This window comes from Talpa europaea (genome assembly GCF_964194135.1).
Source record: "Talpa europaea genome assembly, chromosome: 8".
In the NCBI taxonomy this organism is placed as follows: domain Eukaryota; kingdom Metazoa; phylum Chordata; class Mammalia; order Eulipotyphla; family Talpidae; genus Talpa; species Talpa europaea.
The window spans coordinates 60527711-60548933 of NC_140075.1; the positions used below are offsets into that span (position 1 = coordinate 60527711).

Consider the following 21223-nt stretch of genomic DNA (forward strand, 5'->3'; position numbering starts at 1 on the left):
TGCACCTTGTGGGTACCTCTCTGATAGGGCAGGAATTGAACTCATGCTGCAGAGGCTGAGGATAGCTTCATAGGCTGTGTCTTCTTAATCCCTTGCACCACCAGGGAGGCCCCTAATCTCCTGATTTTCTTATTTTCCTTCTATAATTCTACCTTTTTTTCCCCCTTTCTATATTTTTGGGATATTTTCTCCCTTTTATCTTCTAGTCATTGACAGAGTATTTAAATTTCCAAAAGCTATTTCTTGTTCTCTATTCCTCTACCCCCACACTTTTGTATATCCTGTCATAGCATGCAAGGTAGTAGTTTATTTCTCACTTGTTTAAAGTGAGGCAATTAATTGGCATTGCAAGAATTAATATTCACAGATCCATAATAACAAACAATTAAGACCAGATTAAATAAATGTCAGAGGTAGGCAATCCAGGACTGAGACTTGTGGCGATTTAGATACTATCTTGTCTTCCCTTGTCTTATAGATATCCCATGACCCTTAATGCCTGCTGAGGAAAGAAAGAATATCTTCCAGCTAAGCCTCTTAAACAGGTTTCACACAACACAATGGCCAGAGCTCAATCTCATGACCAAACCTTGCTCTAACAAAAGCTCTTTTTTTGTCAACTACTACATTCCATTATAAAAATGAGGAGGAAGGGGAGAGCAGATGTTAAGATAGGCTCTTGAGTTGAACCTGCCTAAAAACCCAAATATCTAGGTGGTCCCCCAAAGTAAGTCCTAGAATTCTTTCAGCTGTGGAGTAGTAGGAGCACATTTTTGAAAAAATTTATTTATGGAAAAAAAATTTACTTATGTATACAAGAACTGGGGTGTAGTCCAGAGGTGTTGGGGGATGGTGAGAAGATCCATCAGAGACAGAGTGGGGAGCAGAAAAGGCGGATCTACTGAAATACACTGCTGAGGGGAGCAGTGAGTGAGAGAGGAGAGGTCCGCTGCACCATGTGGGTTTTAGCTCCCTGGCAGGGAATCAAATTCATGCTGTAGTGACTAGCGATAGCTTGATAGCCCTGAGACTTCACCTACGTGCCTCCAAGGAGACCCAGTGGGAGTACATTTATCTTGACATGGAGCAGAACAGCTTTCAAAGTGGGCTATAAGTTTTCCTTTTTATCAGGGGTCAAAATTTTTTTCTTAAAGAGCCAAATAGTAACTATTTTAGATGTTGTAACCCAGACAGTCTCTGTTAACAACTACTCAACTCTATTACTTAGGTTGGAAAACTACCCTCAAATATATGTTAAATATTCAATAAAACTGTTTTTATGAAAACAGGGGGCAGCCCACTGGCTCTATTTTGCCAACCTCTGCTTTTATTACTGTTTTACTTATACCATGTATGAAAGTCTTAGTGCCCAAGTATAACAGTTTATGATTCTTTGGGTTTTTTTTTAATCTTACCCTTAATAGTGATAGACCTGGATCCACTGGAGCAGAAAGGTCGAAGAGAATTTCTCTTTAACATGCTGAATGGACAAGATCCTGAGCAAAGACAGTAAGCACCTGCTGCACACTTTGAAGGGAGTTACTCAGTCACAGCATTTAAGTTTGGTCTTTCACTAATGCTGAATAACCTAATTACTTCTGTCAAATTAATTGACTTTTAATGAATTTCTCATCTACTTAAGTCTAATTTTTGTCTAATGTTTGTGTCTGATTACCTGATCAATTATGTCATCTCATAGGTTTAGTTCTTTTCTCACTATGGCAGCAGCCCTGATGAGCACTTTCTAGTGGCAGCAATTTACTTGAATACCTTTGACTTTCTTTTGTCAGTATGGCATAGTAGACAAACAACTGGCTTTGTAATCAGACCTGACTTTGAATCCTGATTTCCACATACTTGCTCTAAGATCTTTGAGATATCACTTAATATGAAGGATCATGTGAGGATTCTGAAATAACATAGTTTACCTAAAACACTTGGTAGTATGCCTAGCACAGTTATACGAGATAACCTCCCTTTGCATTGTTGAAGTTCTCAGAATTGATACAGAAATATAATCACAGTCAGATTTTAGTTCTAGTTCTCTTGCACTCTATTGGCCACCAATATTTGACTTAAAAAATATGAGCATATAAAATGTCCATAACAGGCAAATCTGGAGACAGAACATAGGTTAGTGTTCACCATGAGCTGGGGAGAAGGGATAGGGGAATGTCTGCTTAATGAGTATAGTGTTTCCTCTTGATGTAGAATTAGGTAGTGGTGATGGCTATACATTATGACATTAAAAAACACCGAATTACATACATTTAAGTAGTTAAAGTAGTGAATTTATGTTATGTGAGCTTGTCTTTAAAATTTAATAGGTGCCAGTTTTTGGAATTCATCCTTTGTTAGGCTAAGCTAAGGTCATAATAATTGCTATTGACTACCCACTGCTTGTCAGACTGTGCTGTGTGCTTTACAACATCATCTCTCAAGACTCTAAGGAATGCACTTTTTATATTCTTTTAGTAGTTCTTCTTTCTTTCTGTCTCCTTTACCCACTCAGGCACATTCTACAACTTTTATTTAGAAATTTTAAACTTCTTCTAACTTCTATACTCTTGGTTTCTGTGTAACACCTCCAAGCTTAGATCAAATCTTTCATCAGAATTGTAAACTATTTTACAAGGAATTATATCTCAAAAGTTTTGAGGCAGCTTGGTGAACTACAATACCTGGAGTCTTAGTGCCTTTTTCTCAAGCCCGTTGTTACTTTAAATCATCCTGGTTCCTTACTCTTCTGCTGTTGCAGTCTCATGAAATGGAGGCAAGGAAAAGTGACCTAGGGATGACATTGTAAATTTAGAATTACTTTTATCCTTATTTCACTTCTAAAGCCTATTCCTTAGGTTTAACATTTCTCAGTTAAATGGAATGTTGTTTTTTCCCCCCTTTAGTTTGAAGTTTACAGTGGTAAGTGATCCTATGGATGAAGAAAAGAAAGAATGTCAAGAAATAGGATATGCATATCTGGAACTGTGGCAGATCATGGAATCAGGAGAAGACATTACAGAACAAGAACTTGACAGTAAGTAATGTGCCTCTCAGTTCCACTTATATCTAGTAAATCATCCTAGTAATGAATACCTTCCCTGCTTCATCTTTATTACATATCATCACAACAATATTGATAGTTACAAGCTGAAAAGTAATTCCTGCAGCTATATTTATTTCTAGATAAAGCATGAAAGCAGTCACTTGTATATTTTAGCCCATAGGTCTCATGACAAGTAGAATCTATTGTTTTTTTTTTTTTTAAAGATTTATTTATTTATACAAGAGCTGGGAGTACAGGTCAGAGGAGCGGGAGCGTGAGAGGATTCACCAGAGACAGAGCAGGGAGCAGAACAGGCAGACAGACCAAAGACACTGCTGAGGGGAGCAGTGGGCGAGGCAAGAGAGTTCTGTGCGCCATGTGGGCATCTCCCTGGTCTGCTGGGAATTGAACCAGCACTGCAGAGGCTGCGGACAGCTTCACAGCGTGGTGCTTAACCTGCTGCGCCACCGCCACCAGGGAGGCCCCAGAATCTACTGTTAATCTCCAATGTTTGAGTTAGGAAATTTTTAAAAGGGCAAAATTTACATTTCAGATTTAAATATTGGAATTTCTTTTTTCTATTCACTTATTTATGTAAATATATATTCACTCAAATATATACATTTACTTAAAATTTATATTCTTCCTGCTTTTAAAAATTTGTTGCAATACCATTGGCTTACAACCCAGTATTATGTTTTAGGAGTATAGGTTCACACCCCTTCAAATGTATTTTATCATATCATGTCCACCACCAAAGTCCCAACAACCTTCCATCACATTCCTCTGGGTTCTCCTCCTCCCTTTTCCCCACTCCCCCTCACCTCTGGTAATCTCAGTTCAGTGGTCAGAATCCAAGGGATTATCTTGGTTTTGTTTTTGCTTTGTTCTACATATATATTCCACATATGAATGAAATCATGTGGTATTTGTCTTTTTCCTTTTCTTCTCTTAGCATAATCCCCTCAAGGTCCATTTGAATTTTCACAAATGGCAAGACTTCATCTTTCTTTTTTTAGCTTAGTAATATTCCACAACTTTATGCTCTGTCATTAGGCATTTGGTTTGTTTATCTTGGTTATTGTAAATAGTGCTGCAATGAAAATAGGAGTGCGTGACTCTTTTCAAATTTGTTCTTACATTGTTCAGAGAGATATCTGAGTGGAACTGCTAGATCACATAGATAGATCTATTTTTGATGGCTTGAGAAATCTCCATATTGTTTTCCATAGAGGCGATATCAGTTTACATTCCCACCAAAAGCATATGAGAATTCCTTTTTTCTCCATACCTCACCAACACTTGTTCCTGGTCTTTTATAAAGATCATTCTCACAGGTGTAGGGTCATTGCTCATTGTGGTGATGATTTGCATTCCCTAAAAAGTGACAATGAACATTTTTTTTCCGTTTTGGCCACATGTATATCTTCCTTGGAAATGTATCTGTTTAGCTCTTCTGCCTATTGTTTGATTGGGTTGTCTTTTTTGCTGAATGAGCCCTTTATATATCTTGGGTATTAAGCCCTCACCAGATATATGATGTGTAAAAATTTCCTCCCATTTCGCTGGGTGTCTTTTTTTTTTTTTTTTAAAGATTTATTTTTATTTATTTATACAAGCACTGGGTACAGTCAGAAGCGTGGGAGGGTAAGAGAATTCACCAGAGCCAGAGCGGGGAGCAGAGCAGGCAGGACTGAAGTACACTGCTGAGGGGAGCAGCGGGCAGCAGGAGAGGTCTGCGCACCATGTGGGACCCTCCTCCAGTGGCCGGGGAGCAGCTGGGGATTGAATCGGCATTGCAGCTGGGGATTAAATCGGCATTGCAGAGGCTGCAGGCAGCTTCGCAACCCAGCGCTCAACCGCTGCACCACCGGGGAGACCTTAGTTGGGTGTCTTTTTAACTGTAGTTCTTTTACTGTACACTTTTTATTTTGATGTTGTCCCATTTTATTTTGCCTTTGTTCTTTTCCTTACCATCGGACTTCCCAGGTATCACTAAAGCCAGTGTAATGGAGTGTTGTGCCTGTTTTCATCTTAGTATTTTATGGTTTCAGGTCTTGAATATATTCAAGTATTTTACCTATTTTGAGTTAGTTTTTATGTATGGCATAAATAATGGTCTAATTTCATCCTTTTAATGTGACCAATTTTTCCAACACCATGTGTTGAATAGACTTTCCTTTCTTCATTATATGCTCTTCGTTCCTTTGTCATAAAGTAACTGTCCATGTAACTATGGGCTTATTTCTGGGCTCTCAATTCTCTTCCATTGATTTATTTTTATTCCAATACCTTGTTATTTTGATTACTATAACTGTAATATAGTTTGAAGTCAGGGAGCATGATACCTCCATTCTTTTTTTTTCTCAGGAATTAGTTGGCTATTTGGTGGTTCCATATACATTTCAGTAATGTTTGCTTTATTTCCTTGAAGAATGCTACTGGAATTTTGATAGACTGTATTAAAACATTACATTGCTTTGGGTAAGATGGTCAATATAACAGTTGATTTTTGCAGTCCATCAGCACATAAAATCTCGCCATTTCTTTGTGTCTTAAATTCCTTTTTTTTTTTTTAAATGTTTATGCATACAAGAACTGGGGTGCGAGGGTGAAAGGATTCACCAGAGAGAGTGGGGAGCAGAACAGGCAGATCAGGCTAGGGTTGCTCCCTAGCCGGCCAGGAATCGAAGTCTTGCTGCAGTGGCTGTGGATAGCTTGATAGTGCTATCTTTAACCCCTGAGCCACAAGGGAGGCCCCTTAAATTTCTTTTAACAATGTCTTTTAGTTTTTGTTGCTCAGGTCTTTCACCTTCTTTTAGGCACTTAATTCTTTTTGATGTGATTGCAAATGTGATAGTTTTCTTAATTTCTTTCTCTTCATTGTTTGCATATAGAAAGATTGTTACATATTGATTAAACATTGGAATTTCTGACTTCTTAAGCATAGTTTGTAAAAAGAAACAAAACAAACTAATACCCCTTCTTTTTTAAAGTAGTCCCTTATGTAGATCAAATCTTCCAACCATCAATTGGTTGCACTTCAGGAGTGTCTTGACTACATCCCCACTACTATAATGGTTTTCTAAACTGATCTCCCATCACTGGTTCCTTCCACCCCATTTCCACCAACTACAGTTTTTAATTTTTTTTAAAGATTTATTTATTTATGCATATAAGAGCTGGGGTACAGGCCAGAGGTGTGGCGGCGGGGATGAGAGGATTCACCAGAGGCAGATTACGGAACACAATAGGCAGACTGACTGAAATACACTGCTGAAGGGAGCAGCAGGCAAGTCAGGAGAAGTCTGCTGCACCATGTGGGTTGCTCCCTGGCCAACCAGGGATCGAAGTTGTGCTGCAGAGGCTGCAGACAGCTTCATAGGTTGTGTCTTAACCCTTTGCACCACCAGGGAGGCCCCAACTACAGTGTTTTTAAACAATAAATTTGATCACATTCTCTCTAAATTTGCTTAGACTATTTGCCAGAGACCAGCTTCTTTTTAAAATACTTGCATTTGAATGCCTTTAGTTGGGCTTGCTTTGTCCAGTCCACACTGATCCCAGTCACCTTATACATCTGGGACTTCATATATTTATGTTAGGTGGTAGCAGACACCTAAGAGTATCCACTTGACCACTGTTTTCAAATTTCCACTCATAATCCATTAGTATATGGTAAAATGAAATTAGTAACAGAGTCTGGAAAAAAAAAAAAGATGAAATACCAAAATCACAGATAAGAAAACATGAGTCCACTGCACATATTTTGTGAAACTTGTCATTACTCCTGTCCTCATTTGAGTCCTGATACAAAATGGTTTGTACTGATTGTAATCAAGGAACTTTGAGGACTACTCTTTGGACCAAATGTTATAAAGGCCAAACTTTGGCTTATCGACAAAGATCTTTGTTATATTCCTCTGGTACCTTTCCAACTACATTGGGCAAGTTACTTACTTTCTCTCTACCTGTTTCTTCAACTATAAAATGAGAATAGCAGTTCCTATTTCACAGGGTTTTCAGGATGAAGAGTACTTAATAAAAGGATTAAGTAAAGGTCATGGTTGGCACATTTTAAGTGCCATCTCTCACTCCCAGCAGGATCTCATATCACTACACCAGCCAGCAGCATGCCAGACAGTGCCAAGGCCCCACCCTTAGCTGCAGGAGCCGGTATGGGTTTACTCATTCACTTCCAATTTCTACTCCTGTCCCCATTCTCTGTACATACCATGCATTCCTGACCTCTATTTCCTTTGTACATAAGGAAAACCCCCTTAAGCTTTTAGTGACCTCGGAGTCTCAAAAATCAATGAACATGTTTCAATTTTTTAATCATTAAAAGTTATAATTTCCTTGATATGGCCTCTCTTCCACTCAGGTTTAAACATGTTAGTCTGATTTTAAAATCAAAACTCTGCTTTCTATCTCTGCAGCTATCTTATCACTTTAAAACTCAGCTCCTTGAAGTACTTGCAAAATGGTTGGTCTATTTGGCATTGCCTGTACTCTACGATCAAATTTACGCCCAAGCACCTTATACTGTTCTTACCAATTTCCCTATCTTGTCAAATCCCATTGGTTTTCTTACTCATCCTACTTGGCTTTTCTAAACCTCTAATGTGGCTCATTCTCCTTTTTCTAGGCCAGATTTTTAATAAAACTGGACTTAAAGCAGACCAAGTCACTATTTGTGTCCATTTAGTACCTCAAACTCCCCCTACAACTTTGTACCTTGTATTCCCTCTTACTCCCACTATCTTATTACCCAAGTTAGAATGGTCATCCTTAATTCCACCTACCTCCTCACTTCCAACATTGAGTGTCGAAATTCTATTTTACTTAAATGTTCTGAATCTGCCCTCTTCCCTACCTCCCTCCCCTACTATCACACACGAAGCCCCTTCTTTTTTCTCCCAAATTACTATAATCACCTCATAACTACCCTCCCCCAATTTATTTGTGTCCCATTTGAATCAAATATATTCTCCAAATAATGGAGTCATTTTTCTAGAACCCAAATAAAAACTGTCATTTCTCATACCTTCTAATACCTGTCATTTCAAATTCCTTAAAAGACATACAAGGTCTTTTATGACCTGGCTCCTGCTTATCTGACTAGCTTCCTTTCTTTTTTTAAAGGTTTATTTATTTATGCATACAAATGCTGGGGTACAGGCCAGAGGAGGGGGGGGGTGAGAGGACTCACCAGAGAGTGTGCGCAGGGAACAGAACAGGCAGATTGACTGAAATACACTGCTGAGGGGAGCAGCAGGCAAGTCAGGAGAGGTCTGCTGCTGGGCCATGTGGGTTGCTCTTGCCAGCCAGGGATCGAACTCATGCTGCAGAGGCTGCGGACTGCTTCATAGGTTGCGTCCCAAACCCTTGCGCCACCAGGGAAAGCCCTGAATAGCTTCCTTTCTGCTACTCCTCACATTTTCCCAGACTTCACATGTTCTCATGTCTTGGCAAATGTTTAGAATATCTTTCAGTTTTGAAAGACTTAGGCATTATCTCCAGAAAACCTTTTCCAATTCCTCCAGTGTGGGTTAGGTGCCTCTTGTTTTCTCAAGGCACCTACCCTATTTTATTATGATGATTTCCCTTTCTCTTCCAAACTGTGTCCCCTCTAAGAAATGAGGTGAAAACTTTAGTGTCCTCAGTACCCGACACAACAAAAACCAGGTATTTAAATTAAGTGTTTTTACTTGAGGGATGCTGCTGTCTGACATGTTCCTTCTTTATTTCCCAACAGTTGTGAGCCCTGAAGATCAGGCTACCTCAATAGGAAAGCTGAAGGTTTCCCTTCAAGCTGCAGCTGCCTTCCGTGCTATTTACAAGGAGATGACTGAAGATTTGGTTTTGTGATGGAACAAGTGCTATTCCACGCTAAACCCTGAGGGAGCCATAGGAAAACGTCTCATATAAAGTAACTTGCTACGCCATAAATGTGGTTTCCTGTGATGTCTACTGTGACAGCAGAGATGATGAGTGACGGACAAAGGCCTACTTCTCTACATCTTAACACTTCATCAAGGAGAAGCTGGTTTTCAGTAACTGCAAAAATAAATAGCACACAAGGTGAATTTATAAAAACAAAACAACAACAAAAAAAACCACAGTTTATTTATCTTTTAGTTTTTCCAAAATTGAAAATATCAAGTCCTACTGCTAAGGAGAAAAAAAAAAAAACAACAACAAAAACAAAATCTGAGGCCCCTCCCCCCCTCTTCTCTTAAGGTCACAGAACACAGAAGGAACTGTAATGGGGACAGATGGGTGCAGAGAACCAGGAGGGGAAGGATGGCAAGATAAACTCCCCAAATACTTAAAAAGCTGTTCAACAGAAACTGTGATAAATACAGGACAATGCAAGACAAGTAAAAATAAGGAGCAGCAGTGATGAGAGGCTGTGTTGGAGATGTGGCCTCCCTTCCTCTTCTCTGTTCTCATCAGGGTATTCTAGGCCCAAGGCGTGACTCGCCCCCTTCCAGATCTAAATGTTGACTCCTTTGCACCTCTTCCTAGATTCCACTGGAAGCAGTCAGTATATGAGGAACAATCACTCTTCCTCAGGTACACCAGAAAAGAAACTTGTAATTTTGCTTCTACATGGTACCATGTATGAATTGTAAGGAGGATGAACTGAGCCAAGGAGTGTCACTGCTTATGTCTTCCAAGGCAGCAAAATAACTCAGAATCCGCAGGAGGCAAGAAAGCAGGAAAACTGGTGAAAGTACCAGCCTGATCTGCCTCATCAGCTCAAGCTGTATGGTTTATCACAACCATTAGTAATATCCAAGAACCTTTTCTTTAGTACTGCAAAGATGGAACTTAAAGAGATGTGAGGAAGGTCATGGCAAGTAGGATAAGATGGAGGACTGAATCTGCTGGTTAAGAACCTTGGCACAGTAGGTAAGAGTCACCTTGTACCAATGTCCTGGAAATAGAGCTTTGAGACATCAAAGAATAAGATGTCAGAAACCTTCAATGTCCTGGTAGAAGGTGACAAGAAGAGAGGAATGAAACAGTATTAACAGTGGAAGCCTCTGCCCTTCTTCAAGAATACCTCCTCCCTTGCCATCTGGATGGGGCCATTGGCACGAGTCCTGGTGGGCCTGGAATCCCCCGAGTAGATTGGTCCACACAAATGGCCCCCTAAACCCATAAACACAAATGGCAAACGTTCGAAAGAAAAAAAAAGGAAAAATACAGTTTCTATGTCATGTAAAATTTTCAGGGGTTGGCTGGAGGAAGAATGGAACTGAGGGTCAAAGTTCAGAAGTTACTTCCTCTTTTTCTTGGGGGGTGCAGAGCTGTGTCTGGAACCACGGTTAGAGCCACGGCCTGAACTGTGCACAGATGCCTTCCTCTTTCGGCTCATACTTCGACTCTGTTCTTCTTCCTCCTCATAACGACTTTCACGGTCCGCTAAACAGAAGAGGCATTACTAGTTAGCTGCAGGTTAGCTGTAGGTAGCTAACCTGGAGAACATGAAGTAACACAGAGAATGACCTTTGTAGTCAGTCCTAGGTTTTAATTTTTACTTAGTCACTAGATGTGTGACTGGACAAGTACTTAATCTTCCGCAGTGTTCATTCATTTATTCTTATCGAATGGAAAACTTTTCAGATTAAGTAAGGTAATTGATGCCAAGAACAATCTCAGTGGCCGGGATATGGGAGACTCTTTCCTTTTCATCTTTAACTTTTCTTTGTTATCTGGCTTCAGAGTAATTAAATTAATACCACATAAACTTTCCTATCCTGGGAGACGTGCAGAAAGTTAAGAGAATTTAGATTTGAAAAACAAACTAATTTTGGAACCTCACAAGATTATGTTGGCATCATGGCTATCGACCCACTGGGAGCCTGACCAGGTGAAAAAAGCATCCAGTTAGGCAGTCATGCCCCTTGGAGTGCACACACACTCATTTTCTTCTTTGGTCAATGAAGTTGCAGCTTATTCTTTTGTTACTCTTATTAGGCTGCCAATATCACAAAATATTGAAATCCATTAGCAATTTGTGCCTCAAAAAAATAAAACAAGCAAAGCAAAAATTTACCTTTTCGGGCTTCTTCCTCCAATTCATCCCAATCCTTTCCACTCTCTTCTTCACTGCCTAATGATTCCTTGGAATAATCTGGAATAAAATTAAGCATTAATCTTTAGATAGGCATGGAGTAACAGAATTTTCCCTTCTAAAAAAAACCAGTTTCTAGGGCCTCCCCAGTGGCGCAGCGGTTGAGCGCTGGGTTGCAAAGCTGCCCGCAGCCTCTGCAGCGCTGGTTCGATCCCCGGCCACTGGGTGAGGGTCCCACATGGCACGCAGACCTCTCCTGCTGCCCGCTGCTCCCCTCAGCAGTGTATTTCGTCACTCTGCCTGTTCTGCCCTCCGCTCTGGCTCTGGTGAATTCTCTCACCCTCCCACGCTTCTGACTGTACCCAGTGCTTATATAAATAAAATAAATCTTAAAAAAAAAAGTTTCTAGAAATGACACTAGATTAGGAAGACAGAAAACTTTCCCCTATAAAGACCAACCTGATTCTTCTGCTTCTGATGAATAATCTTCATCACTGTCCTCCTCCTCCTCTTCATAGTCATCCTCTGAGGGATTAAAAGTCTCATCTTCAATTTCAGACTCTGAATCCCCTTCCTCAGCATCACTTCCCTAGTGAAGGTAGCGCATAATATTATTTGTGTTTTTTTAAAACAAACAACAAAAACCTGGACGATCAAGAGATTAAAGGATTTATTTAAAATCACTAGTAAGAATTAATAGAGACCCTCAATATCTAATTCATATTTTTTTTATAGATTTTCTTTATCCTTTCTTACCCAGGAAAATTAACCAAAGAAACACTAATGGTAATAATGCAATATGCTGAAGGAAACATTTTCTGCAAAATGCCCTTAGGAATTTTTCCATATAGTAAGGAATTCACTGAAAGATGCAGATTTTGTTTTAAAGAAATCTTGTCAGTGGCTAACAAAGCCCAATTAATTTATCATTTACCCGTAAAACTAATTTGGAAAAACAAAAGCAACTTGCATTCAGAGCTTTTTCCATTTGCTCCAGTCCCTCCTGTACTACCTACATGGCACTGTGCTAACTCCCCAAGTGGTAACGGGCAACACTATACCAGAAAAAAAACCCCACACTCACGCACCTCACCCTCAGGCTCCAGGAAAGACCAGCCACCTTGTTCAAAGAAGCCTTCAGGGTCATCAACGATAGTCTTCATGATTTTAGTCCAGTTGAGGGACTGTACTCCTTCTGTGTACTTTAGGTCACAAGAACTAAAAGAAAAGACATTACAAATCAAAGTCAACCCTCTATATTTTCTGAGAAATCTATACTGTCTTTATCATAAACATCTCATAAAAGTCAGTAACCTTTTCCCAAATATCCAAGAGCAGGTATTCCTTTCACTGTGCCAACAAAACATACCTAAGTGGCTGATAGTTCATTTCTCAGAGCACTGGATTTTAACACAAGGCAGCTTGACTGATGCAAGCTTTGTCCCACAACCAAGTAAGGGTGAGCTCATCCTATTTTCCATTTCTTTTCCTTATCTTTAAGCACCAATTTCCTATTCCTCATGTAGCTTTCCCTCCTACTCACCTCACCCATGCTTTCTCCTCTCTGATGCCATTCTTATTTGCAAGTAGGCTCAATGCATAACCATCTCTGTGAATACTTTTCAGTTCTGATCATTCATACTTCCATTACAAAATAGTAACAATTTTCACTGGCCCTACCTTAACCCCTGCAATGTTTCACTGCTTTCCTATTTTTGTTTACTTGATGCGAGATCTGTCTGATGGTAGGAAATTTTTTTTTTTAAGTACTTAAAGTGCCCTGTATTAGGAAGATGCTCAAATCCATTTCTGTTGAGGAGAGCTGAATCAATTAAAGTGGGTAGGGAGGGCCTCCCCAGTGGCGCAGCGGTTGAGCACTGGGTTGCGAAGCTGCCCGCAGCCTCTGCAGCGCCATTTCGATCCCCGGCTGCTCCCTAGCCTCCGTAGGAGGGTCCCACATGGCGCGCAGACTGCCGCCCGCTGCTCCCCTCAGCAGTGTACTTCGGTCCTTCTGCCTGCTCTGCTCCCTGCTCTGGTGAATTCTCTCGCCCTCCCGCGCTTCTGACTGTACCCAGTGCTTGTATAAATTAAAATAAATAAATAAATCTTAAAAAAAAAAAAACTTAAAAAAATAAAAAAAATAAAATAAAATTAAAATAAAATAAAAATAATAAAGTGGGTAGGGAAGAAAAGAAAAGAAATCAAAGAAATGACAATAGCAAAGACGATAACAAGCTTAGCATTAAACCTGCCTGAGAACTGGCATAAATCTATTACAGGTATTATCACATTCACTGAAACTTCTGCTTCTAGCCACAATGGAGTAACAAGGTCTAAATTTACCTTTCCAGTTTAAATAAATAGAAAACAGAACAAAATATGAAATAGCCATTTTCAAACACTGGATAAAAAGCAGCACATGACTATAATTCCCGAGAGAAGGAAACAAACAAGGTTTTGTTTTATAGTCGCTCCAGTTTTCTACCTGAAGATAGTTTCCAGGATGTTAAACATAGAGGGAGACACCAACAGGAACAGAAATCAACAGAACATGATTAGGGGAGGCTAAGGCAGAAACTGGGCAAGAGTACTAAGGAAAAAGAAAGCTCTGGAAATTTGCAGAAGGATCCCTTCAAGTCTTTAGCAAAAGATTGAAACAAACATGACAAAATGACGAAGAAATCCCTCACTTCATTTTGTAAGTTAAAAGAGGACTGACTGTATCAAAGCTAAAATAATGACAGTGGAATTCATAACATATTATGTATGATTAATAGCAGAAAGGACAGAAGAATGGAAATGCAAACATAAGAATCTTCCAACAATAGTGATATATTTGCTGAACGGGGACTGGTAAGTTAAAGATGTGTATGTAAACCTGAGAGCAGCCATAAAAGTAAAAGAGGTATAGTTAATAAGCCAAATATGAAGATTATTTAATAAAGAATCATAAAGTTAATCCAAAAGTGCATAAAAAGATGAGGAAAATAGTAAAGAGCAGATGGGGGCACAGGGTTAAAGTCTCAGCGCTATCAAGGTATCACCAGCCATTGCAGCATGAGTTTGATCCCCTACCAAGGAGGTGACCCACATGGTGCAGCAGACCTCTCCTGTCTCACCCACTGCTCCCCTGAGCAGTTTATTTCAGTCAGTCTGCCTGTTCTGCTCCTCATTCTGTCTCTGGTGAATCCTCTCACCCTTACACCTCTGGCCTAAACCCTAGTTCTTCTATGCATAAATACATAAAAAATAAATCTTTTAAAAAAAGAGCAGATGAGAAAACAAATAGCAAGATGTCGGATTTCAACCAAACTTATTGATAATTAAATTCAGATGGTAATCCAATTAAAAGGCAGTCAATTTTTCAGAATGAATTTTATTTTATTTTTTTCATTGTCCAATCAGGCATGACAGAATGAATTTTAAAAGGTGAAAAGCAAATAAATGCTATCTCCAAGTAAGTAAGTGACTTTAATAAAATGTTAAACAAGAGTTAAACAAGAAATAATAGAAACAAAAAAAGAAAACCAAAAATACATTAAAAAGTAAGAGACAGAAAAAAATATGTACTATGAAAATGCTAAGCAGCACTAACCAAAATAAACTAGAAATCTACAATATCCCATTTTACACATTTCAAAACAAGGACTATTAACAGGAATAATACATGTACTGCCAAAGCAAATACAATTACCAGGAGTAAGGAAGATTATTTCATGAAGATGGGAAAAAAAATTCAATTAAAATGACAAATTATCTGTGCAGACTAAACAACAAGAGGAAACCAGTTATGAACACTGGGAAGGAAGAGGGACATCAACACAAATTGTACATATACTAGAGCTGTAATTCTGATGAAACTGACCACTTTTTTTTTTTTTTTTTTTATAGAGGCATGCTTTTATTTATTTGTTTGCTGGTTTTGTTTGTTTGTTTGGTTTATACATGCACTGGGTACAGTCAGAAGCGCGGGAGGGTGAGAGAATTCACCAGAGCCAGAGCGGGGAGCAGAGCAGGCAGAAGGACCGAAGTATACTGCTGAGGGGAGCAGCGGGCGGCAGGAGAGGTCTGCACGCCATGTGGGACCCTCCTCTGGTGGCCGGGGAGCAGCCGGGGATCGAACCGGCGCCGCAGAGGCCGTGCGCAGTTTCGCAACCCAGCGCTCAACCGCTGCGCCACCGGGGAGGCCCGAAACTGACCACTTTTGTTGAATGACAGATTCTAAAATTTTAAAATGGAACAAAACTGGAGACTTGTACTACCTGATTTCAAGACTTACTGTTAAGTGACAAATAATCAAGACAGTAAGGTATCAGCCTAAGGATACACATACCCCAATGGTAGTCCAGAAAGACTACTTCCTATATTGTCAACTGATTTTTTTTTTTTTAAAATAAATATGGCAAGGTAATTCAATGATTGGTAAGAAATGATCTTTTCTCTTCAGTAAATGCTAAAACAATTTGTCTGACCCTGAACCACAGTTAAAAATATTAACTGGAAATGGATAACAGACCTAAATATAAGACGTAGAAATATAAAACTTTAGAAGAAAAAATATTTATGACTTTGGCTTAGTTAAAATTTACTAGCTAGGACATACAAAGCTCAATTACAAGAATTGAACAGATTTTTTGGATATTTTACACTTCTGATCTTTTAAAGGCACATAAGAAAATGAAAAAGCAATGAAACTATTGAAGGAAACAGATACAAAAACTGTATTTGATAAAGGACTTGTATCCAGTCTAAAGAACTCAGTATCCAAGTGGCAAGATACTGATTACCGGATACCTGATTTTTAACATGAGAAAAAAAGTAAAATACTTCTTATATCTGTTATGTGTCAAAAACAAGAAAACTTAATTTTTCAGTAAAAACAGAGAACGTCTAAGAAACTTGCCCCATGTTATATTTGTGTATGTCTTCTATACATATATATGTGTGCGTATATCTATTTAATAGAGACAAAAAAAATTTTGGACTTTGATTTTCTTTGAGTATAGACTCAAAGAAACTACCGTTTAGTATAGAACATAAACTACTGTTAAGTGTTCAGGGAAAAAGTAAATAGTTCTATGACTAACAGATCCCAAATTTTCCAAACCTGGTCTTCAACTCAACCCAGGGTTCACCTTAAATATGATGGTAGATTTCATATACCACACCGCACAGCTATAGTTTCTAATGTAGGCTTCTTGGGATAAATGTGAGACTGGTAACAGACTTACTTCAACCATTCTTTGATGGGGTCAAGTGAGGCTACGGGAATGGCATTGATCATTGTCACTTTCTTGCTGTAGTCCTTATAGACGATTACCATATCAAAGTTCTTCAGGTGAAACTGGACCCGCTCAAAGTGAATCAGCTCCACTTCATCCAATGTCACCACAAACGGTGGCTATCAGAAAGGAATTGGAACAGTACTTTATAAATACTTCCCTTAAAGCATTAGCATCTTCAGATAACTTTCGGGATCTAAAATTCACCACACAAACGATAACCTGTTTTTTTTGGGGAAAGATTATAAGAAATACAGCATTAAGCAGCTATAGTAAAAGGGTCTGCTAGACAGAAAACTTCCAAGGAGAATAAATTTCAGGAAAAAAATTGAAGAAACTTTTTAAAAACTATTTTGAAGAATCATTTGTGGGCTGCCCTGGTGGCACAGGGATTAAAGTCTCAGTGCTATCAAGCTATCACCAGCCACTGAGGCATGAGTTGATCCCCAGCCAGGGAGGTGACCCACATGGCACAGATGACGTCTCCTGTCTTGCTTGCTGCTCCCCTCAGCAGTGTCTTTAGTAGATCCACTTGTTCTGCTACCCACTCTGTCTCTGGTGGCTTCTCTCACCCCTGCACCTCTGGCCTACATCCCAGTTCTTGTATGCATAAATAAATAAAAATAATCTTTAAAATAAATAAGAATCATTTGTTCAATGTTTCATGTCTTAGGTAAGTAAATATCAAAAGTGGAAATCAGTTAACAGTTTTCTTACTGAAAAGAGATAAGAAATACTCACCCATTCTGTAGCATTTACCAGAGCACTACTAGTGGGCTGAAGGAGGCAAGTACTCCTATAGGGAGCTCCATTAAATCTAAAAGGTGTAAGAAAATAAACTCATGTAGACCTTGTTATTGTAAGAGAAACTGTTGCTACCACAATAAATCCCTTCCTTCCCCCTAGCACACTCACTGGAGATTATTTTCAGATGAATCATCTTAGCCTTAACCACTCACCTCAACCCTTAAACATTTTCAAGAGGAGAAGAATTTCTCATGGGTTATCAGTCACAGGAAAAAAAGATTTATTATTATAAAAGGAAGATAGGAAGATAACTGGTTTTTCTAAAAGATATCCCAATGAGGGCCTCCCCTGGTGGCGCAGCAGCTGATCGCTGGGCTGTGAAGCTGTCCGCAGCCTCTGCAGCACTGATTCCATTCCCGGCCACCGGTTTGGGTCCCAAATGGCACGACAGACCTCTCCTGCCACGCCCGCTGCTCCCCTCAGCAGTGTATTTCGTCAGTCTGCCTGTTCTGTTCCCCACTCTGTCTCTGGTGAATTCTCTCACCCTCCTGCACTCTGACTATACCCCAGTGCTTGTATAAATAAAAAAAAAAAGAAAAGAAAAAAGAAAAAAGATATCCCAGTCAATCTTAGGCCAAAAAGAAGATGAAATGTTACCCCAAGTCCCTAAAAGGCACTTCAAATTCCAGTTCCTCCTTAGTTAGAGCCTCTACTTTCTCAATGAAATTTTTAAAGGCTGTTTTCAGTTTGTGCCTCATTTCTCGTTCCATCTGTAGAAGAAAAAATACTTATTAATTATAGCTACCACTTTAGTCATTAATAGTACATTCCTTCAAAATGTCTGAAATGTTTTCAGTCCTTATCTCTTGTAACTATATCACTAACACATATAGCTCATTATAAGTCACCATACCACTAGCTGTAGTTAAATCTACAATCTAAGTCAGATCCGTAAGCCATTGCACTATGCCATCCCAACAGATACCTAAGTCATCATGCAGACAGATATAGGGGTCGTTTGTAAAATATAATAATTTTTGGGCTCAAGTCTGGGCCCCATCTCACCACCCTGCAAATAAAATGCTAAGTCTCACAGACCTGCTCAGCATAGAGGTCATCTCGATCATGCATATGCTGATGTTTCCCCAAGTCTGTGGTGATCTCTCCCACTTCTGTGTAGAACTGCACATCTGTGTGCCGTTTCTTCCCAAACATGATGGCGTTCTGAGTGTAGGAAGCAGAGGGAACAAGAAGCCAAAAGACTTAGGCTACATAATAGTGAGGCAAGGCCAGCAAACAACAAAAGGTGAAAGCACCAATGTTTTGTGAAAAGATTAAACCATCCTTGGTGTCATTACAAACTACACTTGGGAATACAAAAAGGGCATAAATTTTCTATTTATTAGAATGAACTTTGCAGATTATGTCAGTAATTGTGCCTACAGCAAAAAATTTCTATTTTAGAAATGGGAATTTGGAGACAAACCTTTTGGTGGTTATTATATATCACGACAAAGGAAAGAACATGTTTAGTACTTTCTAGGTGTCAGGCACTGGGGATTTTCATAATTATTTTATTCAATCTTCATAATAATCTGAGATGATAGGTGATCTTTTCTATTACTATTTTAAAGGAAAGAGGGTGACAGATCTAGCCCAAGGTCTCATAGTCAGTATACCTTGAGGTGAAAGTGCAAGACAATAATCATTTCTCCATCACAGGGCTGGAACAAAGCATGCTTGATGTTATTGTACAGAATATCCACTTTGTCTCCCCGAACAGATGTGAAGCGGAACCCTGGGGGGTGTTAAAAGAAGTAGTTATATATCAAGCTGCATAATTTGGTATGTTAAAATCCAGTATATCTTTCTAGCTGATTTGAATGAGGTCAGAGGAAATGCCATAGAATAGCTTTCCTTTTCTTCATGTCACACAGCTATGTAAGCACATTCCTCCTCGTATTTTTGTGTCATACTAAATTATCCAATCTGTCATTTCTACAAATGTGCCCCTGAAGACAGAGCCCAGGCATGCGAAACCATCCATACCATTGACGTGGGCCTCCAGTGAGCCTTGCATCCTCTTTTGGGCAATATTTGGACGAATGTACAGATCTTTCAGTTTGGGATTACTTCGATTTAGATTGATCACCAATGAGTCTTGTTTCACGATACCCTAAATACAATGAAAACTGTGAATCCATGTATCTTTATGTGTCACAAACCTGCACATGTGTCATTCTGCACAGAGGTGCTTAGCTGTGTTGAGGCTCACCTCTTTCTCTTTCTCTTCTGCTTCCCGAGTCTTATAACGCTTCTGTACTTCTTTAATTATTCGGAAAGCATTCTGAAGGTTTAAGGCTGGTACTGTCTGTTCTCCGGGGGCCTTCATATTTGAAGCTCGGTATGTACTGTAGGAGGGGAAAGTACTTATATAAGTTTCTTTATTAGGTCAGGTAGTTGGCCTCATTACAACATTTTACAACTGGCTTTATATCCTCGAACAGAAAAAGGTACCCGAGTGGTGATATACATCTGGGAAGCTCGCCCCCAAATCCCTGCCAAAAAACCTCCCTTTCTTCTCTTTTAAACAGAGTATATTAAAAATGGTTAATTGAGGGCCTCCCTGGTGGCACAGCGGTTGAGCCCTGGGCTGTGAAGCTGCCCGCAGCCTCTGCAGCGCCGGTTCGATCCCCGGCCACCGGCGAGGGTCCCACATGGTGCGCAGACCTCTCCTGCCGCCCACTGCTCCCCTCAGCAGTGTACTTCATCAATCTGCCTGTTCTGCTCCCCGCTCTGGCTCTGGTGAATTCTCTCACCCTCCCGCGCTTCTGACTGTACCCAGTGCTTGTATAAATAAATAAATAAATCTTTAAAAAAAAAAAAATAAAATAAAATAAAAATAAAAATGGTTAATTGAGGGGCCTCCCTGATGGCTCAAGGGGTTAAGACGCAACCTATGAAGCAATTCGCAGCCACTGCAGCATGAATTCAATCCCCGGTCAGGGAGGTAACTGACATGGCGCAGTCGACCTCTCCTGACTCTCCTGCTGCTCCCCTCAGCAGTGTATGTCAGTCAGTCTGCCTGTTCTGTTCCCCGCTCTGTCTCTGGTGAATCCTCTCACCCCCCCCCCCCCATCTCTGGCCTGTGCCCCAGCTCTTAAATGAATAACTAAATCTTAAAAAAAATAAAAAATAAAAATGGTTAATTGAATGGGTGGGAGAATAATACTTAATTTTCCAAATCTGGCATAAACTCACCAAATCATCCTATTCAACACCAAGAAAGAGCAGATTCCAGTATGGAAAACATCTCCTTATTTGCGATTCTATTGCAAAATATGTGTAGTAACTATTAGACTTAAGTCATGAGGATTCTAAATTAGGTTCCATCCTCAACAGGTAACAGCCGGCAAGGTGGTCCTACACAAGTACCACTGAGGGCCCTCTGCTGTACTCTACACGGGGTGGACACAGCCCAGAGGGTGAAATGTTTGAGTTCCCACTCTAGTCACCAGGGATCTGGGAGTGGCTGTTTTCCCTAGGACTCACATTTCCTTGACAAAAGTAGCTTCTGGATTAGGAAAGATGTTGCCCTCATTCCTGCCAAGAGCACTGCCTGGGCAATAGAAGTTGATTCGCAGGTAAGTATAATCTCCTTCCACGGACATACTTATATTCTGTTTAAAGAAAGGCAAAGTATTACACAAACAAGTTTCTTTCCTAAAGACTGGTGGTTACAGAGATCCTAAAATTAATTGAGTTATAAGTTGACTGCTAAACCTAGCCAGTAAACCTTAATCTTAATTTAATAAACTACCTAGTTAGCTTTTCTTTCTCTAGTAACCGAATGTGTTTCTCCCAAAGAAACACTGAGTTTTCCAAGTACCTGTGCCATTTACACAACCAGTTAAAAAATGCTTTAAGATCAAGGAAAAATAGGCAAATTATGTTTCTAAATTAGATCAGTTAACTTTCAATGAAGTGAAAACTGAAAAGGAGAAAGGAAGAAAGAGATGAGAGAAGGGAACTTAAGGTGAGAAGGGTAAGTATGAGTGAGCAGAG

General features: G+C 39.6%; 2 protein-coding genes across 2 annotated transcripts in view; one reads left to right on the top strand and one right to left on the bottom strand.

Moving 5' to 3' along the window:
- The window catches only part of RPGRIP1 (RPGR interacting protein 1), a gene marked incomplete at its 5' end in the record, with an annotated part of 33195 nt that extends 23688 nt beyond the window's left edge, over nucleotides 1-9507 (top strand). Inside the window, 3 exons of the mRNA XM_084241166.1 lie at nucleotides 1425-1509; nucleotides 2904-3034; nucleotides 8802-9507. Coding sequence (XP_084097292.1) covers nucleotides 1425-1509; nucleotides 2904-3034; nucleotides 8802-8914 — 329 coding nt within the window. The 3' untranslated portion in view covers nucleotides 8915-9507. The remainder of the gene's footprint in view (nucleotides 1-1424; nucleotides 1510-2903; nucleotides 3035-8801) is intronic.
- Nucleotides 9508-9856: 349 nt separating this feature from the next.
- SUPT16H (SPT16 homolog, facilitates chromatin remodeling subunit) overlaps nucleotides 9857-21223 on the bottom strand; it is a gene marked incomplete at its 5' end in the record, with an annotated part of 35064 nt that continues 23697 nt past the window's right edge. The window contains 12 exons of the mRNA XM_084239673.1: nucleotides 9857-10477; nucleotides 11112-11189; nucleotides 11589-11718; nucleotides 12218-12347; nucleotides 16361-16530; nucleotides 17153-17228; nucleotides 17816-17928; nucleotides 18257-18382; nucleotides 18838-18956; nucleotides 19208-19334; nucleotides 19434-19569; nucleotides 20711-20838. Coding sequence (XP_084095799.1) covers nucleotides 10332-10477; nucleotides 11112-11189; nucleotides 11589-11718; nucleotides 12218-12347; nucleotides 16361-16530; nucleotides 17153-17228; nucleotides 17816-17928; nucleotides 18257-18382; nucleotides 18838-18956; nucleotides 19208-19334; nucleotides 19434-19569; nucleotides 20711-20838 — 1479 coding nt within the window. The 3' untranslated portion in view covers nucleotides 9857-10331. The remainder of the gene's footprint in view (nucleotides 10478-11111; nucleotides 11190-11588; nucleotides 11719-12217; nucleotides 12348-16360; nucleotides 16531-17152; nucleotides 17229-17815; nucleotides 17929-18256; nucleotides 18383-18837; nucleotides 18957-19207; nucleotides 19335-19433; nucleotides 19570-20710; nucleotides 20839-21223) is intronic.